The 21,372-nt window shown below is 42.2% G+C and overlaps 1 protein-coding gene across 18 annotated transcripts in view; it reads left to right on the top strand.

Annotated features, from left to right (window-relative positions):
- Positions 1-21,372, top strand: part of MTSS1 (MTSS I-BAR domain containing 1) — a 126,373-nt gene that overhangs the window by 3,602 nt on the left and 101,399 nt on the right. For all 18 annotated transcript variants that reach the window (XM_057429683.1, XM_057429692.1, XM_057429685.1 and 15 more), the window contains exons 3-4: positions 13,121-13,182; positions 15,814-15,887. In XM_057429683.1, the coding sequence (XP_057285666.1) occupies positions 13,121-13,182; positions 15,814-15,887 (136 nt within the window). The remainder of the gene's footprint in view (positions 1-13,120; positions 13,183-15,813; positions 15,888-21,372) is intronic.

Below are 21,372 nucleotides of genomic sequence, written 5' to 3' on the forward strand. Positions count from 1 at the left end.
CAGCCTGGAGAAGAGAAGGCTGCATAGAGACCTCATAGCAGCCTTCCTGTATCTGAAGGGGGTCTACAAGGATGCCAGAGAGGGACTCTTCGTCAGGGACTGTAGCAGCAGGACAAGGGGTAATGGGTTTAAACTTAAACAGGGGAAGTTTGGGTCACTTATAAGGAGGAAATTCTTTGCTGTGAGGCTGGTGAGGCACTGAAATGGGTTGCCCAGGGCAGGGTTCAGGGCCAGGATGGACACGGTTTTGGGCAACATGGACTAGCATGAGGCATCCTTGCCTATGGCAGGGGGGTTGGAACTAGGTGATCTTAAGGTCCTTTCCAACCTTATCCATTCTGTGATAATTGAGTTAAATATAAGAACGGTTAATAGCCATCCCATTTACACCACACTTAATGTACCTCTGGAACTTCAGTTGCCTGAGAAGGGAATTCCATGTCTTTCATGCAAAACAAGGGTCACATTTGTTGAGTAATGGGTGGTGTATATGGTGACAGGGTTGTTTATGGAAAGACCACAATGGGAATTGTACTTGGCCCTTGTGCTCTATAATTGGGCTTCTGTGCTTTGAGATTTCAGGATCAGATTAAAGAATTATAAAGGTGGGAAAAAGTCTGCCCATCCCATCCTAAGTTTAGATTCATTGTCACAGCCCTGGTGTTTCCTATGGTGCATCACGGAGCATGTGGCACTTAGAGTTTGTTATACTGTTACGAAAGATCTTTTTCAAAGCAATCAGAGTTCACGAAAAGCAAAATAAAATGTGCATGTCCCCATGGAGCAGCAGTTTTGTGTGCCGCATGCAAACGTCGTGCGGCTCTCTTTGAATGTGGCATTCGTTCTGTAGCTCCCTGTGGGAAGGGAGTATTTGATCTGAATGGTTTGTAACTCATTTCTGGCAATTGGGAAATGAGATGCTGCAATGTGCTGCTAATTTCAGTGTTTCTTGTAGTGCAAATCAAATTGGTGCAGATAATTTTGGGGAGGCCCTGTTGTAGATGGGTTTCAAAAGATCTTGTCTTCTCACGCAGAGCAGATCCTTTTTAATGCTGGCTTTCCTTCTGAGCCTTGATTTTTACCTTCCTTTTAATCACACTGTTCTCTGCTGTCTTGGAGGAGAAAGGAAAACAGGAGGACACCTCTGAAAACATTGAAATTGGCAGTGTTTGTAGTTCATCGCTTGCGTGAGCCTGGTTCTTTTGCTTTTTGCATGTTCTTTATTTCTCACACCTCTTCTGCAGCACGTGTTTTGGCAGAGCAGGGGCTTGTTGTATGTGTATGGCACACGACACCTGTGGGCTGGGTGTGGTGGGAAGATGAGTAAAGAGCAGTTGGATGAACACAGGTTTTCTGTGACTTCATTTATACCAAGTGGGAGGATTTACTACATTTTTATGGGCCTGGTGTGGATTACCAATTAGTCTCTCTCATCTCCCACATGTGAGAGACATGAGGGAATCTACGAAAGTCATGTTGGTGAATAAAAACAAGGTTCCCAAAGGAGTAAAATGTTATAAATTCTTTTATTTCAAGTATGTGTGCCTTATTCAGCAAAAAATAATGTCAACCTTTGGTTTTGGAAGTAACCTCTAATGCTATAAAAGAGGTGAACCCTTCCCTTCACTGCATGGCTGCTGCTGTGACTTGGATGAGGTGGTGATGCACTTCTGCTTTCGGCCATAAAAAACTCTTAGAGGAGAAGGCCATGAACACATGGGCATGAGAAGTATTTATGTTATTGCAGCCTCTTATCTCCTGTTAGGAGAAGTGCCTGGTGAGAGGCAGCATTTTAATCTTGTTTTTTTGTTGAAGACGGAGCTGGGGGGGTAGCCCCATCAAGGATTAAGAGACATTTGTTTAGGAGGCCTGATCTGCTGAGGAGGGGATGGCCTTTTGCGGTTCACACAAATAATATAAACTGAATGGAAGAAATATTTGATGGAACAAATAGAAATGCTGAGACAGTTACTACAGCAAGTGCAGCTGCAGGTCTTCTGCGTCCATGTTAATCCAAGGGACAGCCCACATATATCAGAGAATCTGGGCAAATTAGTTTTACCCTGACATGCTGTAATGTGACAGCTCTTCTGCAGCTGTGCTTTATTTGAAGCTTGGGATCTCTGCGGAGGTTAGGAATGTTCAGTTCAATGATTTTTAAGGTCTAGTTTCAATTCAGCTGTTAAAGATGATAAGTACTGTAAGGGAAAACAAATGTTTCATGTACAACAGACAGGTACAATCTTGGAGAAGAAAGGGCATCTCTGTCCTTCGTTTCCCATGCATACTGTGTTGCATTGGTATGTCCCTTGCGTGACAGTCTCTAGGGCAACTGATCTGTTCCAAACCTAGCAAATAGCCATTCCTTCCCCTTCCCCAAAAAGCGTGAAATGAACTCATTTCCCGTCTCTGCAGCTTTTCTTCCCATTTCTTTCAATTTCCTTAAAGACTATACCACCGAGGCATTTTGAGCTTAGCTGCCTGCACTGATTTCCTGCCCCTGCACCCTCCCAACAACCTGCTTGACCCAATGGTTGGTTTGTGTACAGTGAAATTCCTTGCCTTTTCTAAGCAGCTGCAGTATCTTCGTGTAAACATCTCTGAGGGGGAGGGATTGGTGTGCAGGTAATGATGGTGCAGGAAGGGAGCCACTGCGTAAATAGTGGGGTTCAAGCAACAGGGATAGATGGGAGCATACTTACTCACAAGTAAGTTATTCTTTTAGGGACACATTCTTGATCCAGATACTCTTATGTGAGTGTTAACAATTTATGTAACTGAGCACTTGCTGTGTGCGTACGAGGCTGGCTTACGCTGCAGCATATACAGTGCAGGGATTTCTCATGTCTTCTAAGAGCACTCCTTTTGGATCCAGCAGGATGCCAGGAGCTGCATAATGGGATTTGTGATGTTGTAAGTGTGGAAGGAGTTGTGCAGTGCTGCATGAAACACAACTGACTGACCAAATGTTGGAGGACAAGAAGTCTGTGTAATTACAGGCTGGGCACTGGTTAATACCTAACAGAGGGTGATATCTGGGAGAGTTTGCTGCTTCCTTCCTCAGTTCTGAGTGTGCACAAGCTGGACGGAAATCTTTGGTACAGAATACCTAAAAACGTCCAATTTTCTTTTTTTTGCCATGTTTTTTTCTTTTCAAAGTACAGAAGTTATAGCAGTCGATGGAATCTGTGAATCTGAAAATAGCATCTTCTGCTCAACAGCCTGCGAGTTTTCAAGCTTTTGAAAAACATTTTTAAGGTTCATGGTCTACTTGGAGACAATGTGGTCTTGAAGATAAGCAGGAAGCTGTATATGGCAGAGAGCAGAATAGGAACTGCATCTAAAAAGGGTGGTTTTGGTCTGCTCCAGAGCATGTACAGGGAGGTTTGAGTTAGTACTGTAAAGAGGGTACTCTTTAGGGTAGGGTAGCCTCTTTAGGCAGGGTACAGGCATACATCTCCCTCTTCAAGTGTTTTTGGTTTCATAATTAAGTCTACCTTGATACTGTAAGATGCAAGCACTGCTCTGTTCACTGGCATCTGTGCTGACCTGAAGGACGTTGACTGACTTCTTCCTGCTGGGCTGTGAGATAGCTTGAATGCTGAGATGTTTTGAAGGATTGGAGACAAAAAGTCTGGTAGCTTTGTGGTTAAGACCATAGCAGCTTTCATCTTAAAGTGCTTTGTGTGTGACTTAGCTGCAAAGAATGGCTCCATTTTACAGAAAGGCAAGCTATGGCTGCAGGTTCAGTGACTTCTTTCCCCTAGGACAAGAAGGAATTGAGTACATCTAGAGCACGGAATAAATGAGGGGATGTTTTCCAAGCTCCCACTAGAATACATGTGTCTATCCACACATCACCACTTTGTTGTTACTGCTTAAGATGTATTGCTGTTCCTCCCCTGTGATAACTTGGCGTTTGCAGGCAGAAGAGATGACATCTACAAATGACTGATCAACTCTCAACACAAGTGTCTTGAACTCCTCTTCTGTAACTGAAATTACAGGACATCTCAGTTTTAGTGGAGAAGTGTGACTGGAACATCTTAACCGTTGGCTGGTCAATCATGAAAAATTTGGCTTTGTCTTTGTAAGGCAGTATGTGAGCTTTTCACTCTTCTGGTCATCACCCATAAGCATTGTGTAGTTCACTTTTATTCTAGGATACTAGCTGGAGTATAATCATCATTTAACAAATCACCTTGGATGTTTTTGAGAACACTTGTAGGAAAGCACTTGTGTTAGTATATGTAGTGCCAGTGATGAGTAACTAGAGACATTTGGTTTGTGATCCAGAAAGGTTCAGATTTGTGCCTATTTTTATCTTTCATATAAATTGCCACCATACTTCTCACCCAAGCATGAGATTTTATTTTATTTTGCACTTAAGTGACATCTGTGCTTTGCAGTGTCTCTGAAGCCTTTAGGGTAGTGGCCTAATTTGGGATATTTTTTTGTTAATAAAGCTTTATTTGTGATGAGATGCCTCCTAACAAAATTGTCCATGGGCAAATCAAGTGTTTAAATTGAAGCCTGAAAGTGATTGTTTCTCATAAGTGCAAATGAGAGAAAGGAGGCTGTGACAAGTGTAGTTGCACTTCACTGTCTGGTGAGAGCCAAACTTCACAAAGTGCTAAAAACATTGGTACCTGCTTCTGCCTTTTGCACACTGATGTTCTTCTGTGGTCAGCTCAGATGCGTATCAGCACTTTGGCAACAGGCACTGCCACTTAACTGAGTCTTCAAGATTGTTTCGACTCCTTGTGTGCTGCAGGTTGTGTTGAGTGAACACCCAGAAATGAGGGCTCCTCCTTGCTTGGGAAGAAGTGATGAGACCCCAGTGGTGTTGCTGGCATTAGCAACACCAGGGCTGTTGGCTCGAGGCTGTCCTGTGTAGGCATTAACTTGAATGACTGCCTCCTGATGTTTTAATTATCTTCGTTTTGATCCAGCTGAAATATTGTGGGTTTAGCAAATAGCTGCAGAGTATGCACGGTGGCCACTTAATGATTGAGTGCATGAAAGGCGGTATTGATGAGTCTCTGAGGAGAAATTTGCTATTCAGGCTTGCAAACTTGTTTAGACCTGCAGGGGAGAATGTGGAACTTAATGCTTCCACTGGAAGACTACTTAATGTCCAGCTTTTTTTAATGTAGCTTGGGATAAAAGGTCTCTAGAAGCTGTGGCTAGTTGTTTGCCTCCACCCCCCTTCATCCTGTGAATAACTTCCTATGTTTACAGAGTGAGAGACTGTATGTTTATGTATGATGTATTTTCTCACAGTATAACTTTTGTTTGCTAATTACCCAATCTTGGATTTAAATCATGAAGTGGCTGCTTTGAAGCAGAGTTTCTTCATCTTACAAACTATGAAACTGGGCTGTGGACAATACAGATTTGAAGTGGTCCCTATTGATGTATCAGGGAGCCCCACAAGTTGGGTTGTGAGCTTGGATGGCATGCAGCAACCACGGGGGATGAGTTTTCACAGGTCCTTGCTGTACTACAAATTGAAGTCACAGTCATGGAGTGACTGGTAATTGTCCATTGGGGATGTTTAAAAATGGGCTAGTGCAGTGCAGGCTTTATTATAATAGAAATTAGAGACTCTAGAGCTCTAACCAGAATGGTACCAGACTTGGGTTCTTCCTGCCTTTAAATGGTTAGCGAGGTTTACCAAGTACTGCATTTCAGTGCTCGGGGTACTGGGCATTCTTTAGAGGTCTTCAGGTGGTCTGGGAACGTAGAAATAACTTGTGGTAATTTCCACACCCCCTAGCAGGGTTGATTACCCTTTTCTGAATCCTGATGGGATTTTAGCCTTGACTTTCTCAAGATAGAATGCTACTATCTGTTTTTCTCCATGTCCCAGTGCTCTGTTTAGACTGAAACCCAAACAGTTTTGGAAATACTTAACAAGTGGTTCTGTGATGCAAAGAAGAGCTATCTAGTTCACAGTTATTTTAATAGCCTTTGAGATGTCTTCAGTAGTGTTTTGTTGCATAGTTTGCAGTGTTGTGATAATGTATCACTTTGTGAAAGCAGACCTTGGCATGCCTATTTATACTGAGGGAAACTTGTTCCTAACCCTGTCATTGCAGAAATAATGGAAATAGATGTATGGCTACAAGGCTTTGATTTTAATTACCCCTGCTTGCTTTCCTGAAGGGTAGTTACAGCTTAAATGACATCTTAATCTGATCTTTGACATGCTTTTACTTTCACTGTGTGATTATAATATCTCAGCCCCTGAGTTTGTGCCTGTCTCCTCCTCCACAGCTCTTGCTGTGAAATCCTGTGAAGTTCCTATCTTTTCCTATTGATGACTTAATTCCTGGCCCAGCACATGTTCTGCATGAGTTGAGAGTACCTTTTGCTGCTGGAGCTAAACTCAGACTTCCCCTGTGCATGGCTGTACCTCTAGCTTAGAAAGACCAAAGGGACTTTGCAGTCAGGTAATCCCTTTTCTTGCTTTGTGGTATTACTGTGCTTTCCTAGAAGACCCCTGTATAAATATGTTGCTTTTCCATAAATAGCTCCAGTGAAAGGAAGCTTCTGGCCTTTCAGAATTGGCTGTAAACTGGCCTTACAGTTGGATGGATTCTCCAACCTGAAATTTCTCTGCTGCAAGTAAAACTAATAGTTTTTTGTCCTCTATCACTAGGAAACAGCTGATAGACAACATCAGTCTATAGGATGCTTTTGAAGTCAGTATTGAGGCATTGCTGGTTCAGGTTTGGTTATGAATTTAAGAAATAGAGGGTAGGTATAGAGGGTAGATTTAGTTGGACATAAGAGTTTTTTTTTTTATGGAATGAGGGTGGTGAGGTAGTGAAACAGGTTGTGAAGAAGTTGTGGATGCTCTGGAAATGTTCATGTTCAGTTTGAACAGGGCTTAGAACAACCTGATCTAGTGGAAGGTGTCCCTGCCTGTGGCAGAAGGGTCGGATTAGGTGATCTTTTAAGATCTCTTCCAACCCAAGCCATTCTGTGGCTCTGTATATTTGAAATGAGGTAAATGAAACTAGAGAAGTCATGTAATACGTGTTTCTAAGTCTTCAGAAAGAGTGAAGACTCTGTTACCAGCAAAGCTTGTTTCAGTCTGTTGAAAGACTGGTGAATGAGTGGGAAACAGATAGAGCTGAAAGAGCTTCAGGAGACATGCTCTTGAATTGTTTATTTTTCAACCTAGAGAGAGGCAAAGCCAACAAGCAGATTTTTTTTGATGGAGAAGAGCAGTTATGAACTTTGGGTGAGATGATGTATGTTCTCTGCTCACCTGTGTGTTGCAGGAGCTTTTGTGGCTTGTTAAAGGACTAGACAACTCTATGCATGAGTCATGGACTTGGCTAAATGTGTGGATTGCACAAAGGAACACATTAGTGTTTGGTAGTGCTTTGTAACCCTTGCAGTGGCTGTGGCTGCACCCAGTTGACTACTGATTTCTTTAGAAAAGAGGAAGAACTTCCAGTGCCAGATGTTAGCTGGGAAGGGAAACTGTCAGCCACTGCATCTTCCATATGTTGAGACATCTGTGGCTGGAACTATTTTTTTTTCAGGCTGTCATTGTTTTCCTGTCCCTTTCCCTCCACTTTTTCCTGTGTTTTGCCTGTTGAAAGCCCCCTGGAAAAGTGATACTCTCTGTGTGCAAACCATACTTGCTTATCCAGGCCATTCTTTTTGTGTAGCATCTGTGACTTTGTCTAGAACAATGAAGTCTCCTTGCTGCTTGGAGGCAATGTACTGAATGCCACAGAAATGAGACGTAATAATCCTTCTGATTCTGATATCTGAGAAAACTATATTAAGAAATACTTTATTTTCAGTATATTTAACTTTGGAGGGGTTGGAAGACACATACAAAAGCAAAGTTACATTTTTTTTTCCCCAAAGATAGATGTGGTGCTTTGATGTGTGGGCATGGAGCTTGGGAAATGATGTGTGTTTGGGATTCAGCTTTTTAGCTGGCATAGCTGAAGGACTACACTGAGCTGAAGGAGTCCTAACTGCTGTAGCCTGTGTAGGCTTTATTCCATTTTATTGGAGTCTGCAGGTGGCTGATGTTCAGTACTCTTCTGGAAGGCATTCAGCTCTTGCTTTGATAGCCGGTGAGATAAAACTAGGGCACTGCCTGTCTGAGCCCTTTCTCTCCACCTTCTTTAGCTAGAACAGCCAAAAGTAGATTCTGAATTTGCCTCACTGTAGAGCAGCTCTGTCTCCTTTCCTCTGCCCTGGAAGTTTAGATGGGATGTTGATGGGAACAAACTGCTGCCTTTGGACTTGAAGTCCCAGCAAGAGCTGATAATAGGGCTGAAAAACCTTTCTGATAAATGAAAGCACTTAAAAACTCTTGACAGTGTTCTTTAGAAGTTGTGATGTGTCTTGTCTGTGGGAGTTGGGGTGCACGGAAATAAATTATTAAAGAAAGTAAGTGCCTTTTCTCTTAATGTAAAAAGAAGAATCGTAACTTCCTAGCAGAAGGAATGACAAAAGAGTTTTAAACTGTCAAGGCTGCAGATTCTCAAGTTGTAATCTTACATAAATACAACAATCTGGGTTCCTATTCTTGCTGTTAGATGTAATCAATAACAGATTTCAGTAAATACAATTCTTTGCTGCAAGTCTACCCTTCCTTTATTGAGAAATCATTGAGTTTCTCATCTGGGTCTCTTCTTACTGCTACTGCAGGATTGCTGGCCTGAAAGGGAAACCCAAACTTCAATAAATCTCTTGTAGAGTTGTGTTTGTGTGGGGTGGCTGTGCTGGTTCACAAGATAAACAAAAAGAAGTAAGTTCATCTTCTTCCAAAGCTGCCTGTCAGGGATCATTGCCTGATACTGCCTGGTGTGGTGGGCTAACCTCAGGCAGCTGCTCTCTCTTCCTCCTCCTCAATGGGATGTGGAGAAAATAGGATGTGAAAGCTCATGGGTTGAGACAAAGATGAGGAAATTGCTTACCAGTTTCACAGAATCATAGAACAGTTAGGGTTGGGAAGGACAGTAAGGTCATCTAGTTCCACGCCCCTGTCATGAGCAAACCAGACTCAGTGTGAGAAGATGAAATTTCTTGCTAATTAAAATAGATTTGAATGATGAGGAAGATGGACAGAAATGAAAGCATCTGCCCATGCCCATGGGTCCGGATGTTGGATGGGATTCCCTTGCATGAAGATGGTCCCCAGTGGCAGGCAGGGACAACCCATCCCCAGGAGCTGTGGCTATGGAGAACGCTGCCTGGCTGGGTGTTGGTGTCTGGCATTCACCAGCTCAGCATGGTGCTGCTCGAAACCGTTGTGGTGGTGCCTGTCGCTGAGGGAAAGCTGTTTCATGTCCTTAATTGTGCACTGGCTGCATTGGTGACAGGCATGAGGCGCCATCTCGTTTCTCCGCCCTGAGGCGGAAGGGTGGTTCCTTGCCCTGTGTTCAGTGTAAGTTAGCTGGAGCTGGGCCCTGGGATCAGGTGATTAATCACCTATAAACTGATTAATTAAGCAATAAGGTAGGATGATGGCATGTTATGGCTTACAGGTGATGTGTCTTGATGGGCAGGTGGGCCCCACGGAGCAGCTTGAGGGGACATGGTGCTGAGGAGAGCTGTATGGAATGGTGAAACACTCATTTAATGGAAGACATGTCAAATTGCTTCATCCGATGGTGAAGAAATAATTGGGCACAAAATAGTCCTCGGATTAAACCATTTCGAGAACCTATTTAAACAAACCCTCACCATAACCAATTTCTGTTCTAACCCATGAGGAGCTGAAAGGAGGATATGTGACCCAGATTCCTGTAGCAGCTCCTCTCCAAGCGGTGGCGGAGGCAGCAGAGGCCTCCTGCTTTCACAGATAACACCAGGGCCTGAGTAGCCCTGACATTTAAAAAGGGAAAAATTGATTTGCTTTATCAGCTGCTTGGAATCGGAAATTGCAGAAGGAGCAGAGGAAGCTCTGGGAAGGATGGGATTTAAAAATACTGTGTTATTACTCTTTGAAAGTGGCTTTTTGTCACAAAAGCGCTGCTTGGACAAAGATGCCCAACTCCACCTGCTGTTTCTTTGTGCTTAAATTGAGAAAGTAATAGATGTTGAGTTAGGGAGGAAGTTTGATGGCTCTTTAGTGTGCGCTTTCCACTGCCGTTAGTACTTCTGATGGCTGCTTTGACAAAGCAGGAGCTATTATTGCAGACACGGAGGTGAGGCATGGAGTGGTGGCTGCTATGCTCAAGGTGGCATGTGAAGAAGCCTTGGAAAAGGAGCTGCTCCATAGAGTGCTGGAGCCTTGCAGTATTTACAGCTCTAGCTTGATTCCTGTGTCATCTCCTTGGTTTGTCCCCAGAGTCATGACTGTAAATGGCTTCCTTGCTTCCTAGGTGCTTGAGATGGGATAAAACCCCAGTTCCTAGGTCTTGTGAAGTGGTGGCTGTTGTGCCTACTTCTGCTGTAGGTGGGAATCGAGGGGGTTTTGGTTTCAGCGGGGATTTGGTGATGGGAGATTTTTTGGAAGAGCTGAAAGACAGAATTTATGTCAAGACTTAAGCTGTGTGTTACCAAGAGAGAGGTGAGCTTGAGGACATGGCTTCAGTGGGGAAAAGTGAAAGCAAGTTCTACTGGAACACAGATAACACAAAATCTTCCTAATTTTCATCCGAGTTTATTACAGAGAATTCAGAGTGCAGAAAACAGATGAAGACCCCATGGGCTGAGCAGATGATGCAGGAGTTCATATTACTGCTGCAAAACTGCTGAAAGGCTTCCTTTAACAAGTGAAAAAGCCCCTCAGAAACAAAACACCCCTACCACCTTCATCCCCCCCCCCCCAAGAATACCTACTTCCCAATTTATTAATTCAGTGACATTGAAACCAAAATGTTGCATTTCTCTATTGCTCAAAATAAGATGAGGTGCTTTCGGCCAATGTAGGAGTGCCCAGGTGAAGAGATTGCATTGATTTCAACCCAACAAATCTAGCAAACTATTGAGGTGCACTGTCACAGCTTATTTAAGTAGGCTTGGCTTGAAGAGAACACCACTTTTAAAGACAAAGAATAAATGGTTGTGGAAATGCTTGGTGACTGTTACAATATTGCTTGCTTTGTGGCCACACACACAAAAAGGTGTTCTCTTCCTGAGCTGTGTTTTGATAGGAGTGTCTTAAGCTTCCCCGTGAAGCAGCTAAACGCAAGGCTGATGTCAGTCTCCTGCATGCCATGAGGCATGTTTAGCTGGATAATACACCATCAAGATGGAAACATAATCGGGCTGCTTTGGTATCCTCCACTTGCCGGCTTGTTTTGCTCGAGAATCCAGTAAAGCCGTAGGCCCTGCTGTTAATTGTCAGGGCTTTCAGGGCTCCTGGCATACGCATGCATAATGCATACGTGGCATGCAGGCAAACACTGGGAGACCGGGTTCAGAGTAGGGGATTTCAGTAAGACTAATAGGTTTAAAGAAATCACATTTTTTTTTTTCTCTTTGAAATAATTGGTATGTTTCTTTCATTTTCAGCCTCCCCCTCCCTCCCCCCAATGTCTGTCAGTTTTTGCCTAGCACAGCGCACTTTATATTGTAGGTCTCACTGCCCAGGTAACTGCTGTTTTCTCTTTCCCCTTCTGTATTTCCCACTGGCTTTGTCGTGTGTAGGTATAGAGGTTTTATGAACACCTGTTTTACATTGGGGCTTTATTGGTTTTATTCATTTTTGCTTGTCTTTTAAGAAAAAGTCTGCAAGCCTGAAAAATATATGGAGTTCCAGTAGGCTTCACTGTGGATATATTCCAGCTTTCCAGAGCTGGAATATAGCTGTCAGCTTTTGGGATAGGGTCTCTCTTTGCCCTAGACCGCCTCTCATGGCAGTGCGGGCAGTGCATTTTGTTTTACTTAAGAAAAGCAGACCAGCTTATAGGGGGGAGATTGAGTTTTCCACAAGCAACTGCATTTGCTTGCAACCTCTTCCAGTCAGAGCTGGGGTAATGTTAGCCTTGAGGATTTGCCTTAACTGGGTTTTATTGTGTAGTTGCTCTGGTAACAGCAAGTCTTATACCTTTATTAAAGGAAGCAGGGATATTTTATTTTAGTCTCTAGACTCCAATCAAAGGGAAGTTTTGAGGGTTTTTTTCTACCACGGTTTTTGCTGTTAACAGAAAATTTACACTTGCTCTGCAGAGCAGTTACCTTCTTTTGGACTAAAAAGGGTGATTTTTTTTCTTCTTTTTCACCTTAAAAATCTTTCTTTCACCCCTTCTTTTTTTAACTTTGGAAAACAAGGATCAGAACTTGCAGGAACACTTGGTGTCCCTATTCTAAATAAAAAACCTGGGCTTTTAACACCATTTTTAAAAATGGGGAAAATGTTTACGGGAAACATGGAAGTCAAGAAGAACTAAATCTTCTTAAAAACCCTGCATGCACTCAGTGCCCTATTGCTTTATCAGCTGCAGTTCTGAAGTCCACTCCAAGGTTGTTCAAGACTATTTTGGAAGTAGGTTTTGCAGTTACAGGGTGCCTGTTGGGAAAGTTTGCCTTACAACCACTGTGCATTTTCTGTGCCCAAATGCTGAGTTACCTTGGGCCAGTGTTTGAGGTGGTCTCAAAGGGTCAGCTCAAACCCTTTATTGTAAAGGCTTTTAAAATAACTTTATTTACTTTTTTTAGAAAGAGGATGGGAACCTGGTAATGACACAAATAATCCAGTTGTAGAGAAGAACTCTTCTCTACAAAGGGATCCTGCCTTTGGTTTTGGGAGCTTCTCTGTACATGTTGTTGTGGCATCCTAGCACCCCATTTCTAATAGCCTTGGTTTGCTGTGTCCATCCTGAGTGTTTCTTTTCTCTGCTTCAGTTGAAATCCCACTTCTTACCTAGTTTCTAATAGGAAAAATCTATAAAACTCCCTCAGAGGACCTACTGTTTCATCTGGGTTCAGAACCAGTTGACATCCCATCTTCTAGGGGCTGGTGTCTAAGGATGTGAGAGAGAACTTGGTGGGAAAACCTATTTTGGTGTTAGTGGATTAGGAGTTACTAAAGTCTTGGTTATTGCTTTACTTCCAGTTTCATTTGTTCTGGAGTATCAAAACCAGAATGCTCAAATTAAGTATTCATTATTGTATTTTGTTTTTCTTGCAGGGAAGTTACCCAGTGTGGGAAGATTTTATAAATAAAGCTGGGAAACTGCAGTCTCAGCTTCGGTAAGTTTTGTGTTACACAGTCGAGATCCCCCACAGTTCCTTCTATGTACAAACAGTAAGATTAAATGGAGCTTCTGCCAGGATAATTCGCTAAGCATGTCCTAGTAAAACTGCATATTTCAGAGTCAACACCCATGCATGTAATTTTTCACATACTACTACTGCTGTTTTCATGTATTTAGGAAAATACATTATCTACCACAGGCTGTACATAATAAACATAAAATAAGTTAAATTTCATGGCTTCTTTGGGGAAATTGGAACAACAGTTTGTTGTTGTTTAGCAAACACACATTTGGAGGTAGCCTTATGTTGTCCTTTTTATTACTGTAGAATGCAGTATATTAGAAGAGGGCTCAAAATGTTAAGTGTCTTAACCCTTAACAGCACTTTTTCTGCCTTAAAGATGAAGGGACTTCCTGTACTGGATCACTTATCGGTGATCATTAAAACTTAGGTTATTGGGGTATACTTTGCAAATGGCATTGTGCATTACTTGAGTGCCAGAAGTAGCACATTCAGACCAATTCTATCTCTAGAATTCATTCACTTGTAAGATTTGTCTTTGCTGATACAAATCCAAGCTCCATTTCTTCACAACTCTCCCTGAAGCCACAGTCTCTGCTGTGCTCTCCAGAGCATCATTGTTGTTTTTCGCAGCAGTAGTAGCAGGTACAGCCAGTTCTTGGCAATCTGCTTTGTGGCTCAGTGTTGTGAGCCATTCCTGAAGAAGCTGGGATTTAGGCTTATTTGCCCTAAACAGCTGGAATGTGCTGTTCTGCCACACCATGCCTCAAATACCACACTTGCGTGTGTGTTTTTTCCAGCAGTCATGTCACATTGTGGAAGAAGCAGAGGAAGTAGAGAAAAAAGAGAAATGGAGAACTTTCCTAACCCTGTGTGCTCTTTAAACACAGGCCTTCTGGGAAGGCATGAGGGATAGTTTTGTTTATTTCCCAGTCCTGTGGTGTTGCATTCAATCAATGTAGTGCTTTTTCTAGCTACAGGAACGTGCAACCAGGCAGCCTGAAAGCCTCTTTGAGGATATGCTGTTCATTTCTAGCAAATGTTAGCCTTTTGCCTCCGTTTCACTTTTGTGTGCTCTGATAAAGCAGAGCAGATGTCATCTGAGCTGGAGCCAGGTCTTCCTGGATCTTGTTACTGGTGAAATGGAACTTTGTTATTAGCAATAGAATTAATAATTAACAATGTGGTACACAAATAACAGCATGACCCACAAGTTTGGAAGATGAACACAAACACTGTTAAGCAAAATGCCAGGAAAGGTTATCTGGTTCCAAGGCTCAATATTTCTGGCTAGCTGTTGGGGGTGGTTTTGCCCTCCCTTTAATCTCTTGGGCATGTGGAGAGACCTTATGCATTCGGTTGGTCCTCTCAAGCCTGTGTTTTTTTGTGTTCAAATCTTTTGTGCTGTCACTAGGCCATTTACTACGCTGCCAGTTATGTCGTCTGTATCTTGAGCATACTTGGAGTGAGGCTTGAATAAAATCTGACCTAATTAAGCAGTCCTGTGGTCTTCCTGGCTGAGGATCAGACTTCCTGCAGCTCTCCTGGGGTTTTTTGAGGGCAGCAAGGAGCTCTTTGAAACAAAGTGAGGTTGATGGTCCTCCTTCAGGATTTTGCTTGGAGAGGCTGACTGATGCTGTCAGGAGAGGAAATCAGTTACTGTTAGAAAAGATGTGCAACTGTGGAGAGGGCAGAGTTGCACTTTACCTGTAGAGCCCTGGCCTACTTTTCTTTAAACTGGGTCAGGCATATTCTAAACCATCAGAAATCTGGTACTGACCTGAGGTGTTCAGGGCTCTAGGGCCTGCTTATGTAGAACAAACGTGTTTGGAAAACTGTGCCTCACGTTTGCTGTCCACTTGAACAGATTCTGTGTGCGGTCTGAATTTGGTTTCCTAACTTGGAGGGAGATGGGACTAGTGGATGTACTAGTTGGTGTACTTCCTGGGAAGAGAGGAGGCTCCTCCTGCTTGGAGGAGCACTGGATTGGAAAGGGGTTTTGTTTGTTTGTGGTGGTGTTTGGTGTTCTTTTACCCCTGAAGTGAAGATCTTTGTTCTTTTCCCTCTTTTCCATTTGCCAAAATCAGTCTGATTTCCAAAAAGTTGCTATTTCTATTTCATGCTGCTCAGATGAGAAATTCAGGAAAGTATTTGGCCAGCATCCTAGACAAAAGGAAAGTCCTGAATGCTTATTCTTAAAATACACATGCTCCGTGGAAAATAGCAGTGGCTGTAATTTGTACACTAATGGCTGCAGTATAATGCACGTTATATTTGTTTTTCATGTTTGACTGCTTAATATTAGTTCATCAGAGGAAATCAGCTAGAAGGGGGATGTGCTCTTTTGAAACAGCACCTGTCCTATGCCATTCGAAGTACAGAATTAGCGTGGCTGCCTCCAAGTCCATAGTGCTAACACAAAGCGAGGAAGGGATTAAGAAGTGAAGGAGGAAAAAGGCTAAATTCAGCTATAAAAGAGGATATTTTTTTTGTGGCCTCTGCAAGTTCACAGTGGTATTCTTTATAAGCTTAAATGTTTTTGGCAATAATTAAATAGGCAGCGATGAGACACTGCTAATGTTTTGTTATCTGTATGCATTTCAGGACTACAGTAGTAGCAGCTGCGGCCTTTTTGGATGCCTTTCAGAAAGTGGCTGACATGGCTACTAATACACGTGGTAAGCAGATGTGTCAATATTGAGTTTAACAGAATGCTGTGTGGTTTATACCATTTGTTGTCATAAAAAAAGTCTAACTTGCTACATTGACAAGCAGATCTGAGAGACATCTGTTAGATGGACTTGCACTTTGGAAAAGCAGCACGTGAAAAAGGAAGTAGTCTTTACTGAAAAAAAAATGCTGGAAACCTGTAATTTAAATGTGTCATTAATCATGTGAACACTTCTTAATTACCATTTGAATTCTGTGTTGATGAATAATATTTTTGAAAGCAAGATTTTCTGAAATGATGCTTCTGTACCTTACGTGAATGTAAAAGGCTTGATATTCATCTGGTATAGATAAGTGTGGGGTTGCTGAAGACAGCTGATGGTGTGGCCTTTGGGGTCTGCAGATAATGATGACAGTAGCCTGTGCTTCCATCTTTGAGGAAAGCCTTTCTCATCCCTCCTCTAAAGTCTGACGTTACCGATCAAGATCAAGTTTCCTGGGCTGTGGGCTTCTCTGGGTAACAGTCTAAGCTCATTGGTGAGTATGGAGGCCAAAAGAGTGCAGCTGGCAATCTTTCCAGGCTGCTGAGTTGGAAGGGAACAAAAGGCTACTTCTCTCTGATGTTGGATGCGCAGTGACCAAGGCATTGCGTGCAGATGTCCCTGCCGCAATAGGGCATTCCCCATGGTCATTGCGTCTCTGGGCTCTGTTACTGAAGAGTAAATCCAAAGTGCATGTATCAATGCTGAGTGAGCGGCTTTTGGGCACCTCTAATCTTAGAGGTTTTGTAACATTTTTTTGAAGTCCTAAAGTGTCCTTGTTGCTTGACTTGGAGAGTAAGGCAGTAATATTGCTAATATGAAGAGTGTGCATTTCCATTAGCAGCATGCAAGCTCAGCCAGATTTCTGTTTCCCTCCATTTCTGGCTGGCAGGAGTAGCAGCAGCTGCTGCAGCAAGTATCTAGCCATAGAATGACAAGAAGGAAGAGTTTTAGGTTTTATTTCTTTGTAAAGCTAATATTTCCATTTTGTTAAGAAGTTCCTAATTATATGCATACCTTCTGTATATTATGGGTAGTCTACTCACATAAAATAATAAACCCTCCAGAAAGTGGAATAAGCTAAGGATGAGACCCAAGGCAAGAACTCGGCTTGGATTTCTTACGTGTCTTTCCTTCGAGCATGCTGTCTTCTATTTCTTCTCCCATCCCCAAAGGGAAAACAAAGTAAACCCTATGAAAATCCTTGAGACTTGTCTTCTGGCTATGCTGGCAGGCTTATAGAACTTGCATTCAGATACCAGAACAACTAAAACTCTCCTACTCTCAAACAAAAATGACTTGTGCGGGTTTTTGAAGGGTATTTTGCACTTTCTGCTGTGTTATTTGGACCGAGTCCAACAGGCATCATGTCTTGTGTCTTATCTCTTCGAACACATCCTTTACAAAAGCAGCTCTGTAAAGCCAAGCCTGCCAAATTTGTATAGCTCTTCTGTTCTGTCTTTCTGCCTTCCCTGACTGAAAGAATAGAAGGGAATTTTGGTTTTATTTTTAGGAAGTGATGTTCTGGGCAAAGAATCAAAACTCCAAGCTAGTTGGTGGTTCTGCTCTGCCTCCCAACTTCCACTTGTGCCCATTTGGATATTTACATCTAAGTAGTCTATTGCCTTGGAGCATCTCTGAGGTTGCACAGCGGTCCTTTAACAAAGACAAGTCCTCCTAGCTTGCTGTGGACAGGGATAAAGGACTGACCCCATGGAAGATGATGGCAAAACTCCCCATGAGTTTCTAGGGCACAATTTCATATAAACTTTTTTGCTGTTTGTATAAACAGCTATATTCAGAAAACAAAACACAAACAAATCTAGTGTTGCTTTTCTCTGATGTGGGGATTTTAATGGGCTTCCAGTACTTCCTTTGAGGAGTTACTTAACTTGGAACAATTATTTATTAAACTTGGCCTGTTACTTACCCAGTTTATAAAACCATGTATTGGATTGTCAAATGCTTGGCTGCACTTCGCAATGTTTAGAGGGTTGTCAGTGAAGAGACTAACCAAATTCAGTAGTTCATGTTCAACCTCTGGGGGTATACAAGACTTTTTTAGTACCTTCCATGACAAAGGCAGGGAGGGTTGGTGTGTTTTAAATTGTAAAGGACGATTTATCGTTGTATGAGCCAAAAGCTTCTTCTGGGAACTGTGTATAAAAGTGCTGAAGCAGATGCCTGTTCCGGAGGGACAGTGTTAGTTCCCTATAGGATGGCTGGAGTGTGGAGAAGCTGGATGCTACCTTTTATTTGTAATTGCTTATAGTTTTCCAGAAAGTGAATTGTTATTTTAAGACTCACTGATCTAGCTGATGACAGTGTTTTATCAGTCAGCAGAAGCACTTTCTGGCTACTCTTTAATCTGTTTGCATCAGCATTAGCTTTGAAAGAAGAAAAAGTGTTTACATGGATATACATGTCCACACACACACACACACAAGAAGAGATCATTACCTTCGCAGGCACTATGTGCTCAAGTTTGAGAGCTTATTTTCATCAACTCCAGTCCTTGTTCCAGCTGATGTCTTGCTCTGCCTCCTGTGCCATTACTGCTGTTCCTAAACAGTGGCTTTTCCCTTTGGTGCATCTTTCTTTTTGACATTCACTTCCTTCTAGTTCTGAAATGGTACTGATGTTTATGACCAAATTCCCATTTGGAGCTCAGGTAGAAGACATAACTTGAGCTCTGCCAATGGTAAAGCCTTTGTTTTTGATGACTTGCATTTGATTGAATTTGATGACTTGCACTTTGCTGCATTTTCTTCATGTTGTAGCTTTTGAAGTGGCAAAAGCTCTAAATGTGAAGTACCTGGAGTTTTGTGGTGACTCAATACACTAATTTCATGGCCAGCTCATTTCAGCTTTTGCTTTATTGTCTCTCCATTTAGATGTGTATCAACCCACAGTTAAATCTCTCTTTCTCCCTGAGTTCAGTTCCCTCAGTTCAGTGCTTTTTGATTTCAGCCTGACAAGGAGAAACATGGTGGCAGGGGGTGCGTGTGTGAAGTTCTGATGCATCTGTCTCCAAAAAGTTTTATTTCTGTGCGTCTGCTCACCTGAAAAGCATCATTTGAATGGAGGGCTGTCAAGTTATGTTGGTGAACTTCTAATATTGCTAGCTGTATAGCAGCGTGGGCTGGTTTCTGCTGGTACCAGAGATCTTTACAAACAAAATTCCTTCAGATGTTTTGACTTTTGAGCTCTAACAAGATACATACATCTATCTAGCAGTTTGTATTATTCAAGCTATGTCTGTTTGGCATACAGCCTGGCAGGACCCCATAGTCTTCAGTGGAATCTGGTGTTATTTCTCACAACGATTATTAAAGAGAATGCTCACAAAATATTAAATTAGATACTTCAGGATACCTTTAAACTCCAGTGAAGTTTCCTGTAGGGGAGATACGTGTTTGTGAGGTTTAGTTCAGATTTTCCTCATATGGTTTAAGTCTTTGAATACCTGAAATTTTGAATGTTTTTATCCTCGTCAATTCTAACTGAAGCATGAAAGAGATTTAAGTCATTTGATAGCTCTTTACCTAGTATTCTGTGCATTAAAAATTCATTTGCTTATGAAAACAAGAACTGTGCATCCCAAATAGAAACATATATCACATATAAGCATGTTATAAGTTGGGTTTGAACAGTATGTAAAAGGACATATGTAAATTGCTTTGCTTTTTGTATGCTAATATTCTTCTGCCTCCACTGCATTTGAATGTCCTTTGTAGATAAGTGCTAGAATTCAGGAACTTGAAACAAGTAGGTGAGAAGAGTAACTATTCTGCTTGTGTAATGATGAAGATTAATGTGAAGACATGCATGCTTCTTCTACATCTGCTTAATACACCATCAGTGGCTTCTGGAAAAAAACCTGCCCCTGTATTGCCTACCTGCATCTTACAGGTGTAAATTAAAACTTAGAGAAAGGTGATCTAAGAGCTTTGATTTACCCTGAAGCTTAAAATTGATCTTCAAAGTGAGGTGGTTAATGAGGCAGGTGATACCCAGGCTTGTGGGTTTTTTGTTTTTTCCTTCATATGGAAGGATTTTACATATACATAGGTGTGTTCTGGTATTAGCAGCTTAGTTAAATCACTTCAAGATACATTTCGATGTATCACGGAGCTTTCTCTGGCAAGTTGAATTCCACATATTGAAATGCTGTTTGAAGTTGCCTTGTTTCAACTTGGCAAGTGCTACTAAAGGTATGTTTTCCCTGCCTTTGGTAATTTTGATGTCTCTGATTGCTGGTTGGTCTATTTATGTTTTCTACCTTTCATTTTACAGATCTCTGAGAGGACTTTAAGGTACTGCAGAGCCACTTACAGGAATTGCAGGAAATACCAGTTGAGGGTGCTAGGTGGGAAGAAGGGGTCTGAGGTTGGGCAGGAAAGAGCTGTTTGATGGTCAACCAGCTACAGAGGGACCTGAAAACAGACCCGAAAGCAAAACTCGGCCTGAGCCTGCCTGCCATGTAGCAGTGATAGGGTAGCAAAAAGCCAGCATAGCCATTTTAATGTTACCCTTTTGAGGAGCAGGATATATGAGCCTAGAAGTGCTGCACTGAAGTGTCTGTACTTCTTTCAGGCTCCGTTAAACTTTATCAGTGTGCAGAAATGTAAATATGGTTTAACACTTTTACTTACAAAATTAAATCTGATTAATATCTGTGTCTGCCTGGGGTAGCTCTTGTACTGCAGTGTTCAGTGACTGCTCTTTGTGTTTAATAAAGCTGCTTAAAATAGTACCTTTGCTGCAGATCTGTGTTCCTGGGCAGACCCTGCATCCATGTTGCACCAGGTATTATGTGAGTGCATCTTCGGGTAGTCCTTACTCTGGGTTTTCCATTGTTCTCTTAGCTAGCCATACTATGTAAATAGTATGTATTGAAGTGGTTTTCCAAGGTGACAAGCTGCACAAAGTGTTGCAGTGCTGGAATTAGCATCTTATCTTTCCAAGTAAGTGTGCTTAGGCCTTCTGAACTGGTATCTTGCTCTCTGCAAATAAGCCACAGTGTGAACCTGGGGAGAAATCCTTGGTGCCGTAGCAAACTGTTACAGACAGCACTGAAAGGTGGCTTCCCTCCACCCCAGAAGAAATGAAAAAGGGAGCCTGGAGATGGAAAAGACTCCACAATCTATAGCAGTAGACTTAAAATCTGTACTAACATTTTGGAAGTAAAGTCCTGTGCTCCTGGCTATGGACTGGGGAGCTGTGATGAGCATCTGTGCATAATTTCAGAGTGAAAAGAGAGCTGGGCACAGAGGAAAGGGGTTCTCATTGTCCAATTCCTTTGTCTTTCCGACTCCTTTTTAATTTCAGATGCTCATACTCAAATAACAAAACCTTTGTTTGAGCTTCCTGTCAGTTAAGATAAGACTTTGTAATAAGCCCTCATTCCTCCTGTGGAGTCTTTGAAGTAAAATAACACAGTCCTGGCTCT

The sequence above is a fragment of the Pezoporus wallicus genome, unplaced genomic scaffold (genome assembly GCF_028554395.1).
Source record: "Pezoporus wallicus isolate ANWC-B61680 ecotype Strahan unplaced genomic scaffold, APGP_CSIRO_Pwel_v1 contig_7545, whole genome shotgun sequence".
Taxonomy (NCBI): Eukaryota; Metazoa; Chordata; class Aves; order Psittaciformes; family Psittacidae; genus Pezoporus; species Pezoporus wallicus.